We start from the raw sequence: 27,618 nt of genomic DNA on the forward strand, positions 1-27,618 counted from the left end.
ATTACATGAAAAAGATACTTGCACATGCATGTTTATAGCAGCACAATTTGCAATAGCAAAAATGTGGAACTGGCCCAAATGCCCACCAATCAATGAATAAAGAAGCTATGGTGTATACATATGATGGAATATTACTCAGCCATAAAAAGGAATGCGTAAATGGCATTTGCAGCAACCTGTATGGGATTCAAGATTATTTATTCTAAGTGAAGTAACTCAGGAATGAGAAAACCAAACATCGTATGTTCTCACTCATTAAGTGGGAGCTAAGCTATGAGGATGCAAAGGCGTAACAATGATACAATGGACTTTGGGAACTTGGTGGGAAAGGGTGGGAAGGGATGAGGTATAAAAGACTGGGATGGCCGGGCGCGGTGGCTCAAGCCTGTAATCCCAGCACTTTGGGAGGCCGAGACGGGCGGATCACGAGGTCAGGAGATCGAGACCATCCTGGCTAATACGGTGAAACCCCGTCTCTACTAAAAAAAATACAAAAAAAACTAGCCGGGCGACGAGGCGGGCGCCTGTAGTCCCAGCTACTCGGGAGGCTGAGACAGGAGAATGGCGTGAACCCGGGAGGCGGAGCTTGCAGTGAGCTGAGAGCCGGCCACTGCACTCCAGCCTGGGTGGCAGAGCAAGACTCCGTCTCAAAAAAAAAAAAAAAAAAAAAAAAAAAAAAAAAAAAAAAAAAAGACTGGGATGAGGGATAAAAGACTATCAACTGGGTTTAGTGTATACTGCTCGGGTGATGGGTACACCAAAATCTCACAAATCACTACTAAAGAACTTACTCCACTTTGGGAGGCCGAGGCAGGCGGATCACGAGGTCAGGAGTTCAAGACCAGCCTGACCAACATGGTGAAACTCTGTCCCTACTAAAATTTAAAAAATTAGCCGCGCATGGTGGTGGGCACCTGTAATCCCAACTACTCAGGAGGCTGAGGCAGAATTGCTTGAACCCGGGAGGCAGAAGGTACAGTGAGCCAAGATTGCACCACCACACTACAGCTTGGGCAACACAGCGAGACTCTGTCTCAAACAAAACAAAACAAAACAAAACAAAACAAAAAAAACTTACTCATGTAACCAAATATCACCTGTTTTCCCAAAAACCTACGGAAATTAAAAAAAAAAAATTATGATGTCTGTAAAGTTATACTGAGTGTGTTTGCCTCTTCTGCCTCCCCTGATACCTCCTCCACCTCTTCTGCCTCTGCCACTCTTTAGATAGCAAGATCAACCCCACTTCTTCCTCCTCCTTCTCCACAGACTCCTCAACATGAAGGCAAGGAGGATGAAGCCCTTTATGATGATCCACTTCCACTTGGGAAGAGTAAAATACATTTTCTCTTCTTTATGATTTTCTTTCTTGTTTTTTTTGAGATGGAGTCTTGCTCTGTCGCCCAGGCTACAGTGCAGTGGTGTGATCTCGGTTCACTGCAGACTCCGTCTCCAGGGTTCAGGCGATTCTCCTGCCTCAGTCTCCCGAGTAGCTGGGATTACAGATGCCCACCACTGTGCCCAGCTAATTTTTGTATTTTTTATTAGAGACGGGGTTTCACCATCTTGGCCAGGATGGTCTCTTAACTCCTGACCTCATGATCCACCCACGTTGGCCTCCCAGAGTGCTGGGATTACAGGCATAAGCCACCGTGCCTGGCCTTCTTTATGATTTTCTTAATAACATTTTCTTTTCTCTAGCTTACTTTATTGTAAGAAGACAGTATGTAATACATATAACATACAAACTATGTACCTAATGACTATATTATCAGTAAGGTTTCCAGTCAATAGCAGCCTACTAGTTAAGTTTTGGGGGGGGTCAAAAGTTTACACGGGTTTTCAGCTGTACAAGGGATTGGCACCCCAACCTCTGTGCTGTTCAAGGTCAACTGTACTTAGAAACTTTTTAGAATGTACTACATATTGTGAGCCAATAAAAATGTTCATGTAGGCTGGGCATGGTGGCTCTTCCCTGTAATCCTAGTACTTGGGGAGGCTGAGGTGGGAGGATCGCTTGAGGCCAAGAGTTCGAGACTAGCCAGGGCAACATAGCAGGACTTCATCTCTACCAAAACCCCCCATCCAACCAAATATAACCAGGCATGGTGGTGCATACCATAAGGCTGAGGTAGGAGGATCCCTTGAGCCCAGGAGTTCGAGGCTGCAGTGAGCTGTGATTGTGTCACTGCACTACAGAGTCTGGGTGACAAAGTGAGACCTTGTCTCTAAAACAAAAAATGTTCAGGTACTGTGCCTCAGTCATCTCATGCTGGAAATTTTAATTTAACAAAAGAAAAAGATCCATTGTAGTATAAACTATACCACATTCAAATTCAACTTAAATTCTAGTATATTAATTTTAGGAAATAACGTAACCATTAGAATTATAATTTAAACTCTAATTAAAAAATAAGAATTTAAGATTATAAGTATATTATGACTACAGTATATTAATTTGAAGAATATAACCACTAGAATAACAGTTTAAACTTTAATTGAAAAATAATTTAAGATTATACATATGACTATTGTAAAATACATATGCATAAAGGCATACTGTTTAGTTACCATACTGAATGGTAACACAAAAAATTAAAAATGTTGTATTGCGTATAACTCCTTTGTAAGGTTTATATTATGTAGTCTTTGTTGCTGTTGTTCCGTTTTTTTGTTTGTTTGTTTGTTTGTTTTAGATGGAGTCTCGCTCTGTTGCCCAGGCTGGAGTGCACTGGCATGATCTCGGCTCACTATAACCTCTACCTTCCGGGTTCAAGCAATTCTCCCTGCCTCAGCCTCCCAAGTAGCTGGGATTATAGGTGCCCACCATCACGCCTGGCTAATTTTTTTATTTTTTAGTAGAGAGGGGTTTCACCATGTGGGCCAGGCTGGTCTTGAACTCCTGATCGCCCACCTTGGCCTCCCGAAGTGCTGGAATTACAGGCACGAGCCACTCATGCCCGACCTCTTGTTTGTTTTTTGCAATATAAAAGGAGAAAACCTTCTCTACAGATAGTAACACTTAAGGAGACCTGTTGACTACAGGAATTCATTATAGTAAATGTATACAAAAGGAGGACATTTAAGAATTGTAGTCATGGTAAAATATTCCAAAAACAAAAGCAAGAAACAAAGCACCTGATTGTCTGTTACTAAATGTCTATGACCTAAAGAAGTATGTACTGTTCCATAATCATCTGGCTTACAAAGATGGTAGGGTGTGTTTTGTTGTTGTTTTCTTAAACCTCCCAAATAATAAAATTAACGCCAGAAATCAGTCATTTCTAAAAGCAGGAAACAGGTTTCTTTCTTTTACTACCACAGTTCACCTGCTGAATTACTTGCTTTCCTTCTGAGAGTCTAGAATTTTGGTACATGTCAGAGAGAGGGTGCCTACATGACCAGACCCTGATAAAAACCTCTGGCACTGAGTCTCTAATGAGGTTCCCACATTTCACACCTGCTGTCACAACTCATTGCTGAAGGAATTAAGTAAGTCCTATGTGACTTGACTGGCAGAGGACCCTTTGAAGCTTGCTCCTGGTTTCCTCCAGATTTCACTCCACACTTTCCCTTTGCTGACTTTACTTGGTATTCTTTCAGTGCAATAAATCACAGGCACCAGTAGTATAAATTATATGCTGAGTCCTGTGAGTCCTCCTAGCAAATCACTGAAATTGGGGACAGTCTTGGGGACTGACACACCCCTAAATTATTTCACCTAATCTGCATAGCTTCCCTATAGATAAAGTAGATATCATCCTTACTTTAAAGATTAGAAAATGCAGGATCATAGAAATTAAGTTACCTGGAAAAGCACAATCAATGATAAGGTCAGGATCTGAACACAAGTTTTTTGCTTCCAAGTTTACTGCTTGTAAGTTCCCTCGGGGGAGGGAAGCAGAAACTCAAATATTGAAGATTCACAATAAATAGTAGCTTTTAAGTTAAATGATCTAATAGTAGTTTCAAGTTAATAAAATTTCCTGAGCCTTGGCTTTTCTAATTTTTAAAATTAAATATACGGCACTATGGAGTATGGTAGGGTTGTGGGAGCGGGGAATAAGTATATGCTATTAAAGAATAGTAAATTCTACACAGATTACTCATTATTGTCAACCACTTTTCTGTTTTTTTTTTTTTTTTTTTTCCTCTCTCTCTTTCTGACACAGGCTCCTGCTCGGTCACCCAGGCTGGAGTGCAGTGTACAATCATAGTTTACTACAGCCTCCAACTCCTAGCTCAAGCGACTCTCCTGTCTCAGCCTCCTGAGTAGTTGGCACTACAGGTGCACAACCTACACCTGGCTAATTTTTAAATATTTTTCCTAGAGATGGGATCTTGCTTTGTTTTCCAGGCTGGTCTCAAACTCCTGGCCTCAAATGATTCTTCTGCCTCAGCCTCCCAAAGTGCTGAGATTATAGGTGTAAGCCACTGTGCCTGGCCTATTTTTTCTTTTCAATAGTTCCTTAAAGCCCGTATGTCATACTGTGGTATTGGACAGTCTCAATTTGAAGATCTTGATGCAGAAAGCCTTGAATACCTTTTAGTAAAATCTTTAAAGCAGAGTCGCAGTTTATTATGATGTCTGAAGAGCTTTGGGTCACTAGGTATTTCAGATAGAAAAACCTGGGCAACTTCCAAAGGCCCCTGCAAAATAAGAAAATAAAACAAGAAGTATTTTTTGTTTTTTTTTTTGTTATCTCTAAAATCACAGAGACAGAATTTACTCAAATGATTTTTCTTAGCACTGAGATGGCTACATTTAAGCTTAATACATATGTGCCCACGCCTATATTAAAACTCCACAGACAGACTATTTCAGTATTTTCTAATTTCATTCTACATTCTTATCTACTGTAATTAACTTCTTATTAGTTTATTCTTCAAAGAAACAGAACAGGAACTCAAGAACTGACTACTGTGTTCATTAATGTATTTTGCTTTGTATTTTTCACATTTTTAAATGCATCTTGGATGTAAAAGTTGTCAAGCTACTACATTTGCCAGTCCGCTGATTATCAGAGTTGATTTTGCTAAAACAGCTTCCCTCGGTATTCCAAAGGTGCGCCGGACATTGTGTTAAAGAAGATACCTTTTGTAAGCTACATCATTTGCAGATAAAACCTTAAAATCAAGCACGTTTCTAGGAGGTAAAGGTCTTAAGGTATTTATTTCAGTTTTGGTGGGGCATTTTTTGGCTTTGTTCCTTTAATCTGAAAAGTAGTTAAGACATGGTAAAGGAAATCTCACTTGAAGCCTTTCTGCATTTTCCCTTATCATGGAATATTCCTAAGACTGGGGCCATCAACAAGATAATCATCAACAAGATAATTTTAATGAACCAACCACAAAGACTAATGGGGATGGCTTCTTTTTTTTTTTTTTTTTTTGAGACGGAGTCTCGCTCTGTCGCCCAGGCTGGAGTGCAGTGGCCGGATCTCAGCTCACTGCAAGCTCTGCCTCCCGGGTTTACGCCATTCTCTCGCCTCAGCCTCCCGAGTAGCTGGGACTACAGGCGCCCGCCATCTCGCCCGGCTAATTTTTTGTATATTTTAGTAGAGACGGGGTTTCACCGTGTTAGCCAGGATGGTCTCGATCTCCTGACCTCGTGATCCGCCCGTCTCGGCCTCCCAAAGTGCTGGGATTACAGGCTTGAGCCACCGCGCCCGGCCGGGGATGGCTTCTAATCTGCATGTGACAAAAGAACAGTAATTTATTGTGTCACTATATTATTCAAATTTTAAAAAATGATTCCATATCACTTATTTAATCCTCACAACTTATTGTAAAGGAGATCTGGGGAAGGTAACATCAGGGAGAACCTAACATAGTAGAGGTTCACATATATGTGCACAGCTCTGAAAATGAGTGTTTTAAAGATCACAGTCTTTTAGTACAAGCTTTTTAAGGAAATATTATTTTAAGTGAATCGATTCCTTCTTAATAGAATATATAAGAATGCATAGATAGAAAAATATAGGCAGTAGAGAAGGCAGATGCTTTTCATTTGACTTAACAATTATTTGTGATCTGAAATTATCCCAAATCATATTTACAGCTTAAATCATACAGTGCTAGCAAAAAACACTAACCTGATTCACTGTTGTGCCTACAGATCCCTGGAGTACCATCTGAAGCATTTTGGGGTCTGCAGGATCCTGATGTGTTGCAAATGCCAACTCCTGTGTCTTTTTCTGCATATCCTCAATAGCAACTTCAATTGGTGTTAAGATGATCTGAGTAAAAGAGCATCTGTTAAATTGGTGTACTGACTGAATACTATTTAATTAACTTTATGTATAATCAACTGAAATTAGAAAAAAAAATCAATTGTTAACTTTTATGTAACAATAAAATTCCAAACTTGGATCCCCAAATGAAAAAAAAAAAAATCAACCTTTTAAAGAAAAAGCTGGGGGTGAATTAGGATCTCAGAAAAGAAGTAAAAAACGAAGGACTCAAAAATGGGTAAAGTTCTAATATATTATGGTATAAGGGATGGTACATATCTTCTGGTACATCTAAGTTGTTGTTACATGGCTTGAATATATTTGCTTCACTAATGCTGTTTGCTCATTTATGGACTTACCTCTTCTTTGTGAGTGACATTGACCCTTGTTTTAATATAAGGAAAGGCATGAGATGTAGTCAGAATGGTTTTCCTTTTGAATTGTTCATGAAGTTCCCCATGGGCACGGCCATCTAAAGTAAAGGGTGTACAGTACATGAATCGGCGAAGATTATAATTTTTGTCAAAATAGGTGATTCTGTCCTTCATCTCATATGTGTCGAAGTATGGCTCCACATAGGTAATCTGAATATATGCCTAGGAAAGAAAAAAGTCCTTCATTTCCTCACTGTTAAGTCATCATTTAGTCTTTCTTAAAATTGCACAGAGGATCTCAAAGAGATGCCTACATGTCATCATAGTCGAATCAACTATACCTTGTTAGGATCTAATTTACACTTGTCTACAGGATTCGAGTCTTTGATTACTTCAACCACATCCTCTCCAAATCTTTCTCCATAAAATCCCTACAATAAAGAAAAATAAACATTTTATATGAAGTTAAAAAGATTGGGAAATAGAGAAGGCCTGAGGGTGACTCCTGAGCAAAATTAGGAGAATTGGTGCATTCTGTACAATCATATCAATAATTAAAACATAATGATTTAGGCTTATAAAAATTATACTAGCTTATAAATTAGCATGGTCTCGGTCCATATTTATTTGACATTATTCCCACCCACAAACTTTAAATAACATAAAATATCAGAAAACAACAATTTTCTCCAATAAAAACACAGGTTTCCACAAGAAGTCCTCAAGAGCAACAAAAGGGAACAGAAAGCAAAGACAAAAGAAACTCATTATTGTTGATGTATAAAAATCTTAGTTTTACTGAGTTTGTTGTGGCTTGCTTTTTACAGACCATGGGTCAATGAATAAACATCCATTTTTAGGAACTAATTTTTTAATCCCAGAATTTTCAAATAAAAGCATTGACCTGTTGAAGTTCTGTATAGGTTTACATTTTGAAAGGCAACCTTAGGTCAAGAATATAGTGACTATTCCATATGACACTGAGTAGCAGCATGGGCAAAGGATAAAGCTATTCAAAAGGAAAAATCGAATTTGAATCTTCAAAGGAGAAACCCCACTGCTATCCCAAAGGTGATTTTTATAATTGAGTAAGTTTGATAAACACAGTCTCAATTAATATTTCCCAAGACTTACACCTAAACCTCTTGAAAAATAAAAAGTAACAGTTTGAGCCAATTTATGTCAGTTTGGCCAGAGAAGTCACCAGTAGGAATATAACATCAAGAAATTAACATCAGTGAGAATAAAAACAAGCCTAGAGTACTACTTCTCCAACTGCTTTGTGAATAGAAATCGCCTGGGGATCTTGTTAAAATGCAGACTTTGATTCAGAAGGGCTGGGGTGGGGTCTGAGGTTCTGCATTTCAAACAATCTCCCAGGCGATCCCAATGTTTCTGGTCCATCCACTATACCTTGAGTAACAAAAACAGAGAAAGGCTGGAAAGAACAACTATAACAGAAAAAACTGGTTAGCCCAGTAAATATGAAACTCAATCATTTATGGTGAAAATTAAGAAGTTATAAAGGTTAAAGGAAGTGTTTTTAAGGTGTGATTTCAGGCTTTTACATTCTAAAGATATCTCACCAGGAACCAGTTAAGCCAAAGAGATAATATGCTCGGGTCAGAAATTTCTTGGGGTTCTGGTTCTAGTTCAATTATTAGCTACTCTTTTTCAACAAAATGTGGGATTATACTATATATTTCTCCATAAGTCGCAGTAATTCTGAAGGATACAGGGGTTTCCAAAATATGTGTGAAAATAGTCTCAAAAAATAAACAGTATTACTATTTTATAGCTGCCATAAAAGATTTGAAAGAGTATTATTGTAACTATTAAAAATCCTTATTCTCTAACAGAGTTGTTTATTTGGCAAGATCTGGCTTATTAAATGATTAGATCTGGATCTGAAAGTCTAATCATCAGAGAGAATACAAACTAAAGATGACATTTTATGAACCACCACAGCATTCACCTCCAATCTGTGAGATATCTCTGCAAGTTTGGTTATTGCAGGCTCCTTGTAAACAAATTCTTGTTCATCCAAATCCCCGAACTTGGTTCCATAAAAACCAACACGAAAATAGGTGCCAAACATCCGCTTACCATCCTAGGTTTAGGAAAATGAAGAAACTTTAATATGAAATCTTCCTGTTTTTCACATTATGTTTAGATTGTTACAGCATAAAATTTCCAAAACATTACAAAAAGTTTTAATTCAAAATTAGAATATTTTAAATGAAGGTTTAAACAAAATAAAGTCTTTCTTTTTTCATTATTTCTAACAAATAACTATGTAAATAGGGCTGCTAACAAGTGACTAAATCGCATATAATATTTCTCAGAGTTTGTATGAAGTGCCTCTATCACATTGGTCTATGTTTTTAAAATCTATATAACTGAGATAAATTAACTCATTTTTCTTATTGCAAGAAAAGATGCTTGATATAACATAAACTGTCTTAATTGTGCTGATACTAGAGCATACTAAATCAAATTAATTAAACAACACTTACATATTTTTAAATTAGCATTAGCCTTTACATAACCTCTTTACAAATATTAAATGAGATTGTGTAAGTTAGGAGTCAAAGACAGCACCTGGCATAGAACAGACAATGTAAATGTCAAGACCCTCCAGAAGCACTAAAGCAAAAATTCTACAATTGGCAGCCCTGTGCCAATACACTATTATTATTATTATTATTTAGATGGAGTCTCACTCTTTTGCCCAGGCTGGAGTGCAGTGGCACAATCTTGGCTCACTGTAACCTCTACCTCCCAAGTTCAAGTGATTCTCCTGCCTCAGTCTCCCGAGTAGCTGAGATTACAGGCGTAAGCCACCACGCCTGGCTAATTTTTGTATTTTTAGTAGAGACAGGATTTCACCATTTTGGCTAGGCTGGTCTCAAACTCCTGGCCTCAGGTGATCCACCCACCTCAGCCTCCCAAAGTGCTGAGATCACAGGTGTGAGCCACTGTACCCAGCCCAGTAAAAAATTTTATGTAGAAGAGTTACTAAAAATGGAACAGAAAGGGAAAAAAATATATGAGTGAAAGATAATCAGTAAAAAATTTTTGAGATGAGTTGGTTATTCTAAAGCACCCAAACCACCCATTGGCATGCATTAACTACACATTCATATCAGGTACAAAGTACATTAAGGTCACTTTAATTCTCACACAGCATATCAGAAGACAAATTCTTTCAATAAAAATAAATATTTGGACACTTTCTATGCAATTTTTACATTTTTTTTTAAAAAGTGTCACCTCAGCCTCCTGAGTAGCTGGGATTACAGGTGTGTGCCACCTTCCTCAGCTAATTTTTACAATTTAGATACAAAATTACTTTAGCATTCTCTGGTGGTGCCTATATGCACATTACAAGTAAGTAAATACCTCTGAATTATCTTTAAGCCTAATCTGCCTTATATTTATTTTCCCTATACTGAAAAAGCAAAAGGGCATATAAAATAAGCTAGAAATGCCACACATAATTAAGCAAAATGGGAAGCTCTAATCCTTAATTTACCAGTTTTATAATACCAAAAAAAGGTATAGTGATGAAAAACATCCCTACATTTTTGGTCAAAAACATGTAAAATTTTAAAGAAAAATGTCTTTGAAGCTAAAGAAAGTTGAGGTTTCTAATTTAAAAACCTTTTAGTTACTTTATTTAAAAATTTAACACACATAAAAATTAACTGATTTCTACAGCAAATTAATCCATCTAGATAGATTAAATGATTCAATTAAAATTCTGATTAAAACCATAAGTAATAGTACATTTTGACTTAAGTAATAAAGGCACTGCATGAAAAATAAAAAAAGAATCTAAGAAAATTACTTAAAAATTTTATTATTTTTCTTTTTCTTTTTTTTTTTTTTTTGAGGCGGAGTCTCACTCTGTCACCCGGACTGGAGTGCAGTGGCCAGATCTCAGCTCACTGCAAGCTCCGCCTCCCGGGTTTACACCATTCTCCTGCCTCAGCCTCCCGAGTAGCTGGGACTACAGGTGTCCGCCACCTCCCCCGGCTAGTTTTTGTATTTTTAGTAGAGACGGGGTTTCACCGTGTTAGCCAGGATGGTCTCGATCTCCTGACCTCGTGATCCGTCCATCTCGGCCTCCCAAAGTGCTGGGATTACAGGCTTGAGCCACCACGCCCGGCCAAAAATTTGATTATTTTTCAAAACATGTCATATACATATATACATATACATTCCTATTTTTTATTTTTTATTTATTTTTATTTTTTAGTTTTTTTGAGACAGGGTCTCACTCCATTACCCAGACTGGAATACAGTGGTGCGACCTCAGCTCACTGCAGCTTCTGTCTCCTGGGCTCAAGCGATCCCTCCACCTCAGTCTCCTGAGTAGCTGGGACTACAGAAGCATACCACCACACCCAGCTAATTTTTTGTACTTTTTGTAGAGATGGGGTTTTGCCACGCTGCCCAGGCTGGTCTTGAACTCCTGGGCTCAAGTGATCTACCTGCCTCAGCCTCCCAGAGTGCTGAAATTACAGGTGTGACCCACCATGCTGGGTCCATTCCTACTTTTTAAACCCACAAATATTAATATGCTGCTATTCTGGCTGTCCTCCTCTCAGAGGTTTCCAGTTTAAAACAATATTCCAATTCTTCAATATTGTGGCCCTTTAAATATTTGAAGATAACAATAAGGACTTGTTCCTTTTAGCTAAACTTTCCAGTTTTCAATCTTCATATGACAGTAATTTCTACTCTGTTGGCATTTTATTAGTTTTTCAATGCCATCCTTTAAAGTGTGATATCCCAGATATAAACATAATACTGTTGATGTGATCTGACCAATGAAGGTGTGTTGGTGGGCTCAATGTCTCCTTGAATCTGAACACTGAATTTTATTAAGGTAGCTTAAAACTAACCTACCTCTTTATTATACTATCTCACAATGACATTTGGTTCAAGGAAAAAAAATTAATCGGTGTTTACTATGTTAGCCACCGTTCATCTTCAGTAATAGGAAAGTAAAAATAAGTTAGATTTGCTTCCCAAGGGAGTAAAAAATGTATTCAAACAATTACAAAACAAAGGGATATAGGCTATACTAAAAAGAGGTATAAGGAAAGATTAATCTTGTTGCAGCTAAGTCACAACAGAGGTAACACATAGGGTTCTACTCAAAATAAATGGCCAAGTAGACAGGAAAGGGAAGGAAGGAACACTGTGATAGAGGGTGGGGGGAAGACAGATACAAATATGAGGGAAAGCATTCATCCATTCAAATACTTATTGAGTGCCCACTATGTGTCAGCAAACTGTTCTAGGTATTTATGATAAATCTGTGAACAAAACGGACAAAGAAGGTGGTCAGGGTGGGTTTCATCTGAGCAAAGACTGAAGGAGATGGGAGACATTCATGTGAATCCCTGAGGGACGTGCATCCCAGGCAGAGGAAAGAGCCAGTGCAAAGAGCCAAAGGCTAAAGCCTACGGAGTGTGTTTCAGGAACAGGAAAGTAAGCAGTGTGGCTGGAGCAGAGTAAGCAAGCAGGTAGAATAGGATGAGATAAGGTTAGAGAAGTAACTACAAGGAGTTACTGGATATTTAAAAATAAATGTTTGTGAGGCCGGGCGCGGTGGCTCAAGCCTGTAATCCCAGCACTTTGGGAGGCCGAGACGGGCGGATCACGAGGTCAGGAGATCGAGACCATCCTGGCTAACATGGTGAAACCCTGTCTCTACTAAAAAATACAAAAAACTAGCCGGGCGACGTGGCGGGCGCCTGTAGTCCCAGTTGCTTGGGAGGCTGAGGCAGGAGAATGGCGTAAACCCAGGAGGCGGAGCTTGCAGTGAGCTGAGACCTGGCCACTGCACTCCAGCCTGGGCGGCAGAGCGAGACTCCGTCTCAAAAAAAAAAAAAAAAAAAAAAAAAAAATAAATGTTTGTGTGCAGAATGGAGTGAGGGAGAGAGCAGCAGGGGATGAGGCTAGGGAGAAAGAAAGGCTGAGAACTTGACTATTTTCAACTTAGACTCCTCTAGTGTCAAACTACTATGGAAGTATGCTTCATGGAAGCACAGTCATATTGCTTCGCCTGCAGGAAAAACATCACTTCATCTTTGTTTCCTCTTCAGAGCTTTGGACCACAGGATACCTGTTTTTCCTTTTGAATTAAAAAAATAAAAAATAAAAAACTTTCCTATAAATTAGCCTGTTTTTCTAGCATTACCTTTCTTTACTGTTATGAATCCTTTCTGAACTTTCTATCACTCCTCACAATACAGCTTATTCTTCCTTAGCAATACTGCTTACTGCTTCCACAATCCTCTGGGTGATAAAACTATGTCTGGGACAAAGAAATCCATCTACCATGTTTCTAAATGGTTCAAACCCCTTATAAGACAAATATATCATAAATCTGTTTTACTTTTGTTGTCTTTATTTAGCAAGAAACATTCCGTTGGACTAGTTGTATCATTTCTCTAACTTCTTTTATCCTCTCCCAGTTGTTTTCCACTATACTTCCTTTAAGTTAACTGATTTCCATATAGGCATACCAGTATTTCACACAATGGTGATCTCTCTTTCCTTCTACTAGGTTTATTCCTCTTAAAGAGCATTTACCAGTTCACTTCTAGTTGCAGATCTCAACTTGGAAATACAAAACCTCTTAGATTTTATTAACTAAATATTGTTAAGATTTCTAATAGTAATGATGATAAAATCATATTAACAACAAAAAATAACTTCCAACATTTTTTGAGTACTTACGATGTGCTAGACACTGGTTAACCACTTTACATGTATTATATCAATTCTTATCACAACTTTATGTGATAGATTCCATTATTTTCACCCTCATTTTATAGATGACAAAAAGTGTCTTGCCCAAGGTCACACTGTTAGTAAGTGGTAGAGCGAGCGAGAAGTTATACTCTAATATATTTGACATTCGACTCCAAACTCTTTTTTTTTTTTTTTTTTTTTTGAGATGAAGTCTCACTCTTATTGCCCAGCCTGGAGTGCAATGGTGCAATGTTAGCTCACCCGAACCTCTGCCTCCCGGGTTCAAGCAATTCTCCTGCCTCAACCTCCCAAATAGCTGGGATTACCACCATGCCCGGCTAATTTTGTATTTTTAGTACAGACGGGGTTTCTCCATGTTGGTCAGGCTGGTATCAAACTCCTGACCTTAGGTGATTCGCCCACCTCAGCCTCCCAAAGTGCTGGGATTATAGGCATGAGCCTCAAGCTCTTAATTAAGCTTTATGTTCCCCATATTCTATATATACTGGTATTAACACCAGGAGATTAGTATAACCCCTGAACTGTCATCCATTTCTCTGGTGTTTTCTTGAGAATTCTTACAAATTTCCTCAATAAATTATTTTGAGGATTACCTCCTTCCCTATGTTCTGTTTTCCTCTATGTTCCATCCTCTACTGCAATTATTTTTGCATGCTTGCATATCCTTTATACTTCAGCATAAAAATCAGGTTGGTGGCTTACTGACAAAACACATTCTTCCAAGATATATTGTACTCCATTTCTTATCAGAAGGACCTATCTGACCATTTTATGTCCCAGTACCGAAAAAAGAAACCACATCTAATATCATCTACATAGTAAATATTTGCTGTCAATATTTTTCTTTCTTTTTAAAAGACAGAGTCTTACTCTGTCACCCAGGCTAGACTGCAGTGGTGTGATCATAGCTCACTCTAACCTCGAACTCTTGGGCTTAAGTGATCTTCCTGCTTCAGTCTCCCAAGTAGCTAGGACCACAGGGGCATGCCTAGCTAATTTATTTATTTATTTATTTTGGTAGAGATGAGATCCTGCAGTGTTGCCTAGACTGGTTTCAAACTTCAGGCCTCAAGCAGTCCTCCCGCCTTGGCCTCCCAAATGTTGGGATTCCAGGTGTGAGCCACCATGCTGGGCTTTTGTATCTTTCTTTTTCTTCTCAAAAGTAGCATAAGGGGCAGAAAAAAATCAGTGGTATGGCATATATTATCAGGTGCTCAGTTATGGGTCTATATGGGTGATCAGGGAGTCACTAACTACCAGAAAGTATCTCCTCTTAGAGACATTAAGATTCTTCCCATTTACTATGTTTTCCTTAACTTTCTTCATATCTAACTTTACTTTCCTGAGGTAAAGGCTCATGGATGTGTTATACCTACAATGTTCTGATTTCTTTTTTTTTTGAGACAGGGTCTCGTTCTGTTGCCCAGGATGGAGCATAGTAGCGTGGTCTCTGCTCACTGCAAAGTCCACCTCCCTGGCTCAAACAATCTTCCCACCTCAGTCTTCCAAGTAGCTGAGACCACAGGTACATGCCCCGGCAATGTTTGTTGTTTCTTTTTTGGTGGAGACATGGGTTTTGCCATGTTGACCATGCTGGTATTGAATTCCTGGACTAAAGCGATCCTCCCACCTTGGCCTCCCAAAGTGCTGGGATTACAGGTGTGGGCCACTGCGACTGACCTGTTCTTTCTTCTTTAGAGTGTTACATTTACCCACACAACTACCCAAAAGTACTTGTTTTCACTATGTTCTATTCTTGAATTTTTATTTCATTTCCTTCTTTCAGAGTTGATCTGCCTGCTCATTATAATTTGCTGTTTCTAATCCTGTTTTGTCCTTTAATTGCTTGGATGTGTTACTTTATCTCACTCAGCTTTAGTGTGGATTGAAGAAAATAAAAATCCAACAGAAGCCACTGAGCCAGAACTATGGCCAGTATTTCTGAACATATAAAAACCAAAATACTGGCTCATATTCATGTCCATTCAGTTCAATAATGAGAGTTAAGATATACTTATTTTGCATGTGTCAATCTCAAAAGTTAGGGTAATCTATATTTTCTTAGTGGTCTAGTAGAGATCTTCTCTAGCCTTTCTGAAAAATGTAAGATATACTTTACTAGAGTAGTGGTGTTCTTTAAATAAATATGTTGTGATCTTTGAAGAAAAAAAAAAGTATCACATGACTATGTTATCACTGTTTGGGTTTTGATTTTTCTGAAAAATTTAAACTTGTATTAGTGTACTTCTGAATACAAATTGGTCACTATTTGATAACTGAACAAACTTTTCTTTTTTAACCCTAACCCTAAGACAGGGTCTCACTCTGTCGTCCAGGCTAGAGTGCAGTGGCACCATCATAGCTCACTGCAGCCTTGATGCCTGGGGTCAAGCAATCCTCCTGCCTCTGCCTCCCAAGTAGCTGGGAGTACAGATGCACACCACCATACCTGGCCAATTTTTCTAACTTTCTGTAGAGATGGTCTCGCTATGTTGTCCAGGCTGGTACAAACATAATTACAAAAATAAATACATATACATACATAACATAGAAAGTGCTTATAAAAATTTTCATACAGAAATTTAACATTTCTTTTTCTGCTAAAAATAATTAAATATGCATCATAAAAAAGAAGTGTTAAAACATGCTTTTAGGCTGGGCATGGTGGCTCATTCCTATAATCCTAGCACTTTGGAAGGCTGAGGCAGGTGGATCGTTTGGGGCCAGGAGTTTGAGATCAACCTGAGCAACATGGCACAACCCTGTCTCTACAAAAATAGAAAAAATTAGCTGGTGGAATGTGCCTACAGTCCTAGCTACTCGGGAGGCTGAGGTGGGAAGATCACCTGAACCCTGGAGGTCAAGGCTGCAGTGAGCTGTGATCGCACCACTGCACTCCAATCTGAATTACGGAATGAGACCCCATCTCAAAAAACAAACATTTTGAAAGACAACAAACATGCTTTTACTTCTTACTATTTCGAGAAACACAAAAAGGCTTTGGGAAAAGTAAAAATAAAAGTGAACACTAAACAGCCATTAAAGAACTGAAACTACCAGAGGAGATAACAGTCACATGATTCCTGAAAGGTTCATGATTTATTATTTTGCGCGGTAAATATTTTACCGAAAAACTAAGTTTTAGAGTTATCTTTCACACACACACACACACACACACACACACACCCCTAAAAGCTTTGCCAACTCAAATAATTTGTACTAAATCAAGGAGCACAATAAAAACATGAAACATGTGACTAATATATAAGCCCAGATGGGGTTTTCCTATAAGTTGCGGAGCAAGTTATCAATTCAAAGAGCCTTTCTACAATGTACAGATTATCCTTACTGGACTTCAATCCAGTGAGAGTTCTATCAGAATACTAGAAAATTAGCTAGGAAACATAGCTTTTAGGAAAAACAAAACTACTGAAGTTTTCATAGAGTCAAAAAGAAAAATATCCACAAGATAGAACTTACCACAATAGACAATAGTAAAAGTGGGGAGTAGGGTCAGCAACCAGGGACAAGAGAGAAGAGAAAACAGAAAGCATTTTAATTACAGAAATTTCAAAACAAATAAGCAGCAAATGGTAGAAAACACATTTTTTAAATGCAGGCATCCATTTAAGTTTTACAAAGGAAAAGCAAAAAACAAACGTGCAACAAATTTAGCAGCTACAAAGCTAAAGGTCCAGTAAAAGGTAGTGACAAGTATATAAACAAGAAAATAAAGTCTGTGAGACTTTTACCATGCAATAAACATGATGACAGAATGATATTAATGTCATAACCAGTGAAAATTATACCTTTCAGGGGTCGATTTAGCATCACGGAAACTAGTAATAAACTGCTCAGAGGTTTCAATATGTTATTTTAGGCCTAATTTTCAACTAATTCTATTTCATGTTAGGAAATTTATAAGGAGTTTCATCATTCATAGATAACCATGGCAAGTCTCTTTATGTATTTCTTAACTGAGCCATAGGAATGAGGATTATATTTTGAGTATTAATACAGTCATATACAGAGAACTAAGGTAGATTTATAAAAGTACTGGCTTCATCTAAAGAAAAACAAGACTTGGGTACTCTTTCAGAAATGGAGGAAAACTCAGCAGTAATATTTATTCCCAAGGTTTTCTATTTGGGGCTTAAAACAAGGATTGCAATGCAAACCCAAAAAGAGAAGCCTAAGCTGTTCGATCAACATAAATCTGACAACAAGTGAGAGGCAAAGCACACAACTTCACAAATATACCTAGCTTTAAATAAACCTGACTTATTACTACCTTGCTTTACCTCATCAAAATAAATTAGGGCATATTTTATAGAATTATTTCCTTTGCAGAAACATTTAAAATAATGGTAATCAATTTTTCCTGGCATTTTTTTCAGGTAAGACTGTATTTACATAAAACTTTTTGTGAGTCTTAACTACTACATAAAAGGAAGCACGGGTAGTCTTATCAAACAATATATCAAATGCTGTCAGAATATGAGGTCAAATTAAATTATAAGTTCTTTTAATTTCTTTATCTCTCTCCCCAACAAAATTTAAATGACAAAAGTTAATTTCTTTCCTCAGTAGTGCTTATAGTCGAGGTGAAGTGACTCAAGATCAAATTAACACAGTATCTCATCAATTCTAAAAGGTACTTTTTTTGCCCACATTTTAATGCTTTTATAGTTGGTATTCATCTTTCAACTAATAGGATATCTTGTCTTAACACACAGGGATTTATTTTTTCCTTTCTTAAAGGTATATAAAATACTAGTATGTTTTGTAATTGATGCCATCTGAGATCAGATGAAATAGAGTATTTTCTATTTACACCTCTGAGCAATAACACATAAATCGACCTCTGTAAAATGAGGTGAAACAATATGGTTAAAAAAAGAAATCTGTGTATAAATGTTGATGAGAGAAATGCTTCAAAGGATAAAAACTAAAGTGATGACAAAGTGGCTCATTTACCAAAGAATCTCATTAGTGTAACATATGGATTTCCATGCACTGCCTACAACCTCTTAATAAGATATTTCTTAAAATAACTTACAATATTTTAACAAAATTTCTTTGGTTAATGAATTCAGTTGATAGCAGATAGCAACAGAATGCCCACAGCTAGCACATGTGGGCAAAGCATTGGCATAAGAAATCTTATAAAATCAATCTATTAGTGTCTTTAACTAACTAAAACATTACCTACCTCCCAGCCAGTACTCTGTATAATAAAAAGTAAAAAAGGGCAAGTCATAAAAAAACTGTTTAAAAAGAACAAAAAAGGCCAAAGGCACCATATACCATAAATTCTTCTCCATAAATAGAAGACAGCAGGATATTTTAAACAGCATATTCATTTACTTAAGACCTGCAATAATTTCATAAATTGCTTGGTCAAAACCCAGTGGCTAAAATTTTGCCTTTTAAAAACTTTAAGTGAAAGTACAAATTTTAGGGAAAGAGAGCCAGCTGCTTGTTCCATTTACATGTTTAAGTGATCTCTAACTAATGTGAGCTGCACATCACTAAGTATCCAGGATAAATTAAAATACAAATTGCAACTCTGCTCAAATGCCAATGACACAAATGGCTGAAAGTTTCTCAGAAACGACTAGCTCTAAATGTGCCAGACCTAACATTTATAATTTGCAATTTACAGCTCTAGAAACTGGCTTGAGGTTCCTGTGACAGTATATGTACAACTGATTATTAAAAGACCTACATGTTATGGTCATGAAACCTAATCAATATTTTTTGACTTTAACATTCTAATAGATGACAATAAAATCCTGACTTCACAGGATAGCAGCCCTGTTTTTAGACTGTCAAAGGCTTTTCAGATTAATCAGTTCATTTAGAACAGCTTAATTCATTGCAAAAAAGAAGAGATCAAGCTGACAGGTAACAAAGTAGGACTAATACTGAATACAAAAGTGGATAGTCATACTCCACCTCCTTTGACACTGGCAGCAGTAGGTAATAGTAGGGTAGCAAGGGGAAGGGAACAGAAAAGTGGAGGAGGAGGAGACTCGATAGGATATTTTGCAGTATTTCAATGAAGCCAAGGATTTAGTTTCAAAGAAATCAACTGCTAGTAGTGTACTTCATTTTAAAACTAAGTTTAGGCCGGGCGCGGTGGCTCAAGCCTGTAATCCCAGCACTTTGGGAGGCCGAGACGGGCGGATCACGAGGTCAGGAGATCGAGACCATCCTGGCTAACACGGTGAAACCCCGTCTCTACTAAAAAATACAAAAAAATTAGCCGGGCGAGGTGGCGGGCGCCTGTAGTCCCAGCTACTCGGGAGGCTGAGGCAGGAGAATGGCGTGAACCCGGGAGGCGGAGCTTGCAGTGAGCTGAGATCCGGCCACTGCACTCCAGCCTGGGCGGCAGAGCCAGACTCCGTCTCAAAAAAAAAAAAAAAAAAAAAAACTAAGTTTAATTTGATTCTAATTTTAGTGATAATATGTAGATTCCATAATGAACTATAAAGTAATGAAATACCATTAGAATTAAATATACATTAAGACAACCATTTTATTCATTATTTTCACAAAATAATATTTTTGTATTAGAAATATATCAAAGGATGATTGAATGTAAACATCTAGGAAAAATAAAGTTCAGTTGCAGTCATTAAAAATATTAGTAGTTTATTACTTTCACATCATTTAATTTAAAAAGCTGAAATATGATCTACCTTGTGAAACAAAAATCACAATATTTTAAAACTTGCTAATTAATAATTCAAAAATGAAAAAAAAAAAAAACTATGCGGATAGTTTATGATGATCACCATTACTTTGGTTACTGAGCTTTGCTTTGGCCACGAACTATCATTTTGACCGTTCATTGGTAGTCTGATTAAAACTGTCATCTCACGGGATCTAGTTTGACATCAGTACAAAACAACATTAATGCTTTCAGACAGTTTTTTCCCTTAATAGTGAAGCTAGAAATTGGAATCATTACCTGATGAACAATTTTGCTGAATGCTTCTTGAAGTTTACCATGAATTGTGGATAGTTTCTTTGCATCCCGATTAGCTTCATGAATAGGAATAAGTACTTTGTAAACCTCATTAACTGCTTCATACATGCCAGCCTATAAGAAAAAATTTTATAAGATGTTGCTTTCTTTTACATCAATAAGAAAGTAAAGTAATTATATGAATTTGCAATATTTCTATTAAGATAATACCGCTGAGGCCGCGCGGAGGCTCACGCCTGTAATCCCAGCACTGTGGGAGGCCGAGGAGGGTGGATCCCGAGGTCAGGAGATTGAGACTATCCTGGCTAGCACGGTGAAACCCCGTCTCTACTAAAAATACAAAAAATTGGCCGGGCGTAGTGGCGGACGCCTGTAGTCCCAGCTACTCGGGAGGCTGAGGCAGGAAAATGGCGTGAACCCAGGAGGCGGAGCATGCAGTGAGCCCAGGCCGCGCCACTGCACTCCAGCCTGGGCGACAGAGTGAGACTCCATCTCAGCGGGTGTGCGGGGGAAGATAATACCACTGGAGCTTTTCCAATAGGAAACAAAACCAAATACTAGTTTTTAACTGTATTAAGGCTTAATAAAAAGAATTTTCCAATGTATCTTCTCCTCTGGATAAATGGGTATGTATCAGATATGTGTATGTATGTGTATATTAAGATATACATATACACATATGTGCATATTTATATTTCTATAATTTGAATTGGGCATTTTCCTTTTATCTGCCCAATAATTACTTCACTAAGGCTAATGTGTGTATGTATACTTATCTATGCATATAAACTTTTGCAGAAACTAATTCTGAGCAGCGGAAAAAGAAATTTAATATTACACTGGTCACAGATACCCAATTCTCCTATAATCAGATAACCCGTGGCCTCCTGGGACACAAAAATCATTTACTTTTCCAAAATATTAAGCTGACACAGGCAATCTCCTATTGTAAATCTCCTTGGAAAAAAATCACAAATCTTTAATAAAGCATAGAAAGTTCTGAGCCACCAGATTTCCTTCCACTGTGGGCTAGTTGGCCACTGGTTGCTATGGTTATAATCACATAATCAGAGTGAGAGACAAGATGTGTTTGTATTGGTCTTCTATCCTTTATCCTTTTTTTTTTTTTTAATTAATAAGAAACAGGGTCTTGTTCTGTTTTTTAGGTTGGAGTACAGTGGTGTGATCATAGCTCACTACAGCCTTGAACTCCTGACCTCAAGCAATCCTCCCACTCCAGCCTCCTAAGTAGCTAGGACTACAGGTGCTCACCACCATGCCCAGCTAATTTTTTTCACTTTATATAGAGATGGGGGTCTTGTTATATTAAGCGGGCTGGTTTCAAATGTTTCAAACTCCTGGCCTCAAGCAATCCTTCCACCTTGCACAGTAATCCCAGAATTACTATGCAACCTCCCAAAGCACTGGGATGACAGGCGTGAGGCACTGGGCTTGACCCATCCTTTATATTTAATAATGGATTGGTGCTGTAGTAAGAGAAGAGAGAGATGTTTTCCAAAAGCCATTGAGTCGTCATTGCTTCACAGATCAGCAAACATATTTTCCCAAAGAAAAACACATGGTCCTTATATTTCCCAGTACGTTTGTAGGAGTATAATTAAACAATAATGTAGTTGTACTAGTGAAATATGTTTAGTGTGACTAAAATGCTCCAGTAATTATTTTAACTAAAATCAGATTAATTGAAAAAGAATAAAATTTACAATCATATACAACTGCAAAAGAATTTTAATAATATAGGTTACTGTCCCCCAATCTAAATGCACTACTGTGAATTATTAAAATCACACACATACAAACACACAGAGTTATGCTAATTAAAACATTCCACCAATAGCAAAAAAACCTTGCCCCCTGCTAGCTTAGACAAGTGTAGGGATGGACTTGGAATGGTCAAGGTCCTTAGAGGCAAACATTTTAAAAGAGGATCGACACCTAATATTTTAACTCTGCAAAAATACTCTTAAGAGTCTCACAATTGCCAGTAATGATGAAAACGATGGTAATAGTAAACACACTAGTACTTACTTGGAGCCAGGAGCTGTGATAAGCACTTTAAATACATGAACTTACTTAATCCTAAAAACATTCCTACGAGGTGGTACTATTATTAGATGTATTTAATAGATAAGTGAGGCACCAAGAGGTTAAATAATTTGTGCCTGAAGTAACACAATTACTAAATGGCAGAGCCAGGATTTGAACTTTGGCAGTAGGCCTTCTAAATCTACCCTTAATCAATATATTGCAGGATAGGGATAAGGCCTGGTGAAGAACGAATCAATTCCCAACAGAACTAAAAAAGGGGAAAGAGGGCAGCATTGCATATTACCTCAAGCTTCTTTCTTACCCTAACATGAACCTCAGTGTCTCCTAAACCTTGGGTGCTGGGACACTAAACATTCAGCAGAAAAGTCAGAGGAAGTAAGTGACCCTATCAACATGGTTAAAGAAGGTGAGCATGAATTCAGCTAACTATCTTTTCTTTCTCCAATAAACATCCCATCTGGGATTTATCTGACTGCTTTAATTCTTCACATACGGATGGAAGGGAACAAGATTGGGGTTATAGCATGGTAGCATAGTCAGGTAAGGGATTCAGGATGCAGTTCATTAAAGAGTAAGGTCCAGGGCTCCGATAACTACCTAATGAGGATTACTATGCAACCAATGGAATGAGTGGTCATAACTTTCTTGGACACCAGGGCAATGCCCATCATACTGGAAAGAAGATTCTCCATTTCATCCAATAGACAAGATCTATTTATGGAGCCCCATCAGTCTACCAACTAGGAACTTATATCACTCAGAGACTTTCTGTTTTGTTTTACTATGTTTTTTAACTTAAAGGTTTTAGAAAATATTTGGCAGTAAAAGTTTTATGAACCAAAAAATATCTGCTACAAATCACATGCTGGTTCATAAACAAGCAAATGAAAAACACTGGTGGGCTGGACACAGTGGCTCATGCCTATAATCCTAACACTTTGGGAGGCTGATCAGGGGAACATAACTTGAGGTCAGGAGTTTGAGACTAGCTTGGGCAACAAAGTGAAACCCCATCCCTACAAAAAATAAAACAATTAGCCGCGTGTGATGGTGTGCCCCTGTATTCCCAGCTGCTCAGGAGGCTAAGGTGGGAGGATCCCTTGAGCCCTGGAGTTTGATGCTGCAGTGAGCCGAACCACTGGAACACTGGGGGAAGTGTTCTAAGTGTATTAAGTGTTCTAAGTGTACTAAGTGTATTAAGATGAAAAGGAGTAAGCCAATAATGAATCTAGAAAGAAAATCTGTTCCTAGATAGTTTTTAGGGGACCTGGAATAAAAAACAATTTTTTTTTTTTTTTTTTTTTTGGTGACAGAGTTTTACTGTGTTGCCCAGACTGGAGTACAGCAGCATAATCATGGCTCACTGCAGCCTCAACCTCTTGGGCTCAAGCAATCCTCCCACCTCAGCCTCTCAAGTAGCTGGAACCACAGGCATGAGCCACCATGCCTGGTGAACTTTTAATTTTTTGTAGAGATGGTATCTCACTATGTTCCCCAGGCTGGTCTTGAACTCCTGGACTCAAGCAATCCTCCCATCTTGGCCTCCCAAAGTGCTGGGATTACAGGCATGAGCCACCACACCGGGTCCAGAATAAATTATCTTTAAAGAAAAGTAGGGTCATAAGACAGAGAGAATAAATACACATGTCATTAATAATTAGAGGTATGAAACTCTGGAAAAAGAATTAACAAGAGTCATCTACCATAGAGAAAGAAGCAGCTGCTTGTTCCAGTAATCCCACAAGTCCTGACTCAGTAAAGTATTTTCCAGAGCAGATACCTTCTTCATCTGGAGATACCACATCATCTGAGACCGCAGATTCTTCTAAAACATTAGATGAAATATTCTAGGGAAAAAACAAATTGAAAAGGTTTTTGAAACAGAATTTTCTAGCATCAAAATGTATAAAAAGAAATAACTGAAGATGAACTGTAAACTATCAGGTTAGGTTAAAAAAAGGAGAGTAATATAAAGGTAAAGACAAATCTCCAAAAACTTTCTGTATTTTGAAGATGATAAAATGAAAACACCACTGCTAGATAACTTTTCCCTTAATAAAAAGTGGTATGAAAGAAAATTAAGAAACATCATGGGCTAAAGGAAATTGTAATATGACATAAGACATCTAAGAAGATATCAATAGTCCTTTTTTATTTATTTAATTGATCTTCTCAAAACTCTCTATAAAGGAAAAAAGGTACAAAAATGGTCTCTTATCTAATATACATGGAGTTAATAAAAAAACTCAAGTATAATAAAAGCCCTCTTATTCAATGAGATTGGAATCAGCCATTATTTCTAAAAAAGAAATGATGCATACATACCTTATTTTATTTTAACCTCCTAAACATGTACAGTAAATGTACACTCATTTATCAACTTTTGAAGTAGATCTAAGGCCTTCTCTTTGTGTGTATGGGTTTCCAGATCAGATTTCCATGGAATCTCTTATGGGTAAATACCCAAAAGGCAACATTCTTTTTAAAGATTTCAAGTTTTGGTTTCTTTTGAGTGAAAACTTAAACTTAAATCGATTATCAAATTATTCTAGAATTTTAGGAGTTTCCTCTCCCCCAACCTATTTGTCTGGCCCACAGTTAATTCAACAGCAATTGTTTTGGAGATTCACCTTTCCTGAGTCTTTGTAAAACATTCAACTTTGTTATCAGAGAAATGGTAACTTTCTTTTTGCATTCTGATTTCATCAGAAGATAAAACATTTAACTAAATTTTATAATATCCCAAACCTACCATTAACAGGTTGTGAAGAAAAGCAAAGCATAACTGACCCTTGGTAAGCAAAGAATTCAACTAGTGGGTCAGAACTATGTACCCTACTAGAGGGCAAATTCATCTGTGAGTCATGGTATTAGTCATAATATGTACTAATATTTTATGTAGGGAAAAGAGAATGTTGGTATATCTGCTATGTTAAGTAAAAGCCAATTAAGAATTTCTACTGAATTTTGATTCTCAGTAATACATTTCCACAGATGTTAAAGTATGTAACTGATTACAAGGCAGTAAAGACAAAAAGAAAAAATAAGCATAGTGCTGATAATTCAGAGGTAAGAAACTGTGGAAAGAGAATTAACAAGAAGTACTCCTTAAAAATGTATTAATGACAATCACTGTGAAATGTTAATCTACCTTGTGAAGCATTGGCTTAAGTCTTTAAGTTTTCCCTGCGAACTAAAAAAATCTCAACACCAGTGAGAAAAAGCTAAAACCAAAAAAAGACATACCTTGATTTAATGTACATCTGGAAGATTCCTACCTGAAATGTTACACATCCCACAGGAAGATATTTCCGGTCCTCCAGCATGCTCAAATATTCAGCAACAAGTGCTGCTGAGTGGACTAGACACTGTGCAGCTTCAGCATGATTGCTTCGTTCTGAGTGCTTGCCAGCCATGTTCTGCAGCCAGGTCAATCGCAGATCTGGAGAGGTCTGGTAACCCTTGGCAATTCTAATTAGAACAGAAATTCTTCTCCATTAGTATATGCTTCCCAAGCTGGGAGGGAGTTTAGCTAGCTCACTCAGAGTTTACCTAGATAGGTTTTTGATACTGTGCACAACCTATTTAGTTTTAAAGTAGTATGAAAATGTCACTATGCAGGCTTAGAGAAATAACTGTGGCCTATGGAATGGATAATATCAGTGGGCAGGGCGGGGGAGGGCAGGAGGGGCAAAAAAGAAATATGCCATATTAAAATCTGACCATTAAGGAAATAATCAGTTAAGGGAAAAAGAATGGAAATTTATGTGTTCATTACAGAAATATAGAGAAGTTTTATATGCAAGGAAAAAAGAAAACTTCTAAAAGGTACTTTTATTACATCAACTTTATTTCAAAGAGATTAAATTGTTTTATTTGTGCTTTTAATGAACTAACTCCAAAATTGTAGGAACAGAGGGTCATATGACAGAGAAAAATTCTTAAGTTTTACTATTGTATCTATTAAGTTGTTAATACAATAAAAATTATGGAATTTTCAAAATATGCCCTTAGAAATATCATTCTTTAGTCATAATTGTATTGAAAAAAGGTAATTAATGTTACGGTAAAACATTCATATACTGTATTTTCTTCTTAAAAGACTGAGTTTTACATTTAAAATATTGGTATGGGCCTTTAAAGGAAGTCTGGGGCCCAGGACACCAAGGTGTTAAATGTGTGTTATGAATATTTTTAAAAATCCTCTTATTTTTGATAATCAATAAGTATATTTTCATTGTTCTTAAAAGAAGAGACACAGAAGATCTGAAGATGCCGCCTAGAAAAAATGCATTTGGACTTTCAATCTACCATTGGAAAAATCACTCAAGGCCAGGTGGGGTGGCTCATATCTGTAATCCCAGAACTTTGGGAGGCCAAGGCAGGCGGATCTCTTGAGCCCAGGAGTTCAAGACCAGCCTGGGCAATATGGTGAAGCCCCATCTCTACAAAAAAGTAAAAAATATATAAATATAAAAACAATAAAGAATGTAAATACAGAAAAATCATCACAAATCACTTTTGTGTGTTTATTTTTTTCATCTAACGCTTACTGTATGTCTTACTAAGTCCCTTATACAAAGCATAAATGAATCAAATAAATGCTACCTGTACATTAGATCAATCAACATTTCAGGATCCTCCTGGTGTTCCTTCATTTTCACAGTATCAGAAAGAATCATATGGAGATTGAAAACCAGATCCTGGACCTGCAGCAGAGAATGATATGAAAAACATTCTTGAATTGTCATTCATCCATAATAACCAAATTAGTTTCAGAGATATTTCAGATAAATATCTAAAGATTTCAAAACAAGTTGTATGATATTGATATGGTTCTGTAAAGTACAGGTATGTGGGGATATGGTAACTGAAGGGTAGTAAACTTTATATAAATTCCTCAGCAGACTATCTATATTTTTTGTTCTTTCACCTGGAAACAAGCAGAACTATAAGTAGAAATAAAACAGAGGGATATAGGAAATACAAGAATACAAAAGGAAAATTCTCTCCTATATTTCTGATTTTACTAAAAGGTAGTTTGTAGAAACTTTAGTTTATAAGGCATATTATTATTTGATTAATAAGTAGGAACGTTTTGGCAGAAAGCTTTGTCTGTACTGTCCAAGTCTACTGTTCTACTTATTATAAGTGC

At 37.3% G+C, this 27,618-nt stretch overlaps 1 protein-coding gene across 13 annotated transcripts in view; it reads right to left on the reverse strand.

The window, feature by feature from the left end:
• The window catches only part of DOCK7 (dedicator of cytokinesis 7), a 237,039-nt gene that overhangs the window by 15,700 nt on the left and 193,721 nt on the right, over positions 1 to 27,618 (reverse strand). For 8 of the 13 annotated variants that reach the window (XM_033225112.1, XM_033225110.1, XM_033225101.1 and 5 more), the window contains 10 exons: positions 27,072 to 27,172; positions 25,742 to 25,934; positions 24,167 to 24,310; positions 20,376 to 20,507; positions 18,612 to 18,626; positions 8,583 to 8,708; positions 6,949 to 7,038; positions 6,593 to 6,829; positions 6,096 to 6,239; positions 4,544 to 4,650 (listed from right to left, as the gene is read on the reverse strand). In XM_033225112.1, coding sequence (XP_033081003.1) covers positions 4,544 to 4,650; positions 6,096 to 6,239; positions 6,593 to 6,829; positions 6,949 to 7,038; positions 8,583 to 8,708; positions 18,612 to 18,626; positions 20,376 to 20,507; positions 24,167 to 24,310; positions 25,742 to 25,934; positions 27,072 to 27,172 — 1,289 coding nt within the window. Of the gene's footprint in view, positions 1 to 4,543; positions 4,651 to 6,095; positions 6,240 to 6,592; positions 6,830 to 6,948; positions 7,039 to 8,582; positions 8,718 to 18,611; positions 18,627 to 20,375; positions 20,508 to 24,166; positions 24,311 to 25,741; positions 25,935 to 27,071; positions 27,173 to 27,618 lie in introns of all 13 variants that reach the window. The other 5 variants (XM_033225108.1, XM_033225113.1, XM_033225111.1 and 2 more) reach the window with 1 other exon arrangement.

Source organism: Trachypithecus francoisi, unplaced genomic scaffold (assembly GCF_009764315.1).
Source record: "Trachypithecus francoisi isolate TF-2019V2 unplaced genomic scaffold, Tfra_2.0 Lachesis_group12, whole genome shotgun sequence".
Lineage (NCBI taxonomy): Eukaryota > Metazoa > Chordata > Mammalia > Primates > Cercopithecidae > Trachypithecus > Trachypithecus francoisi.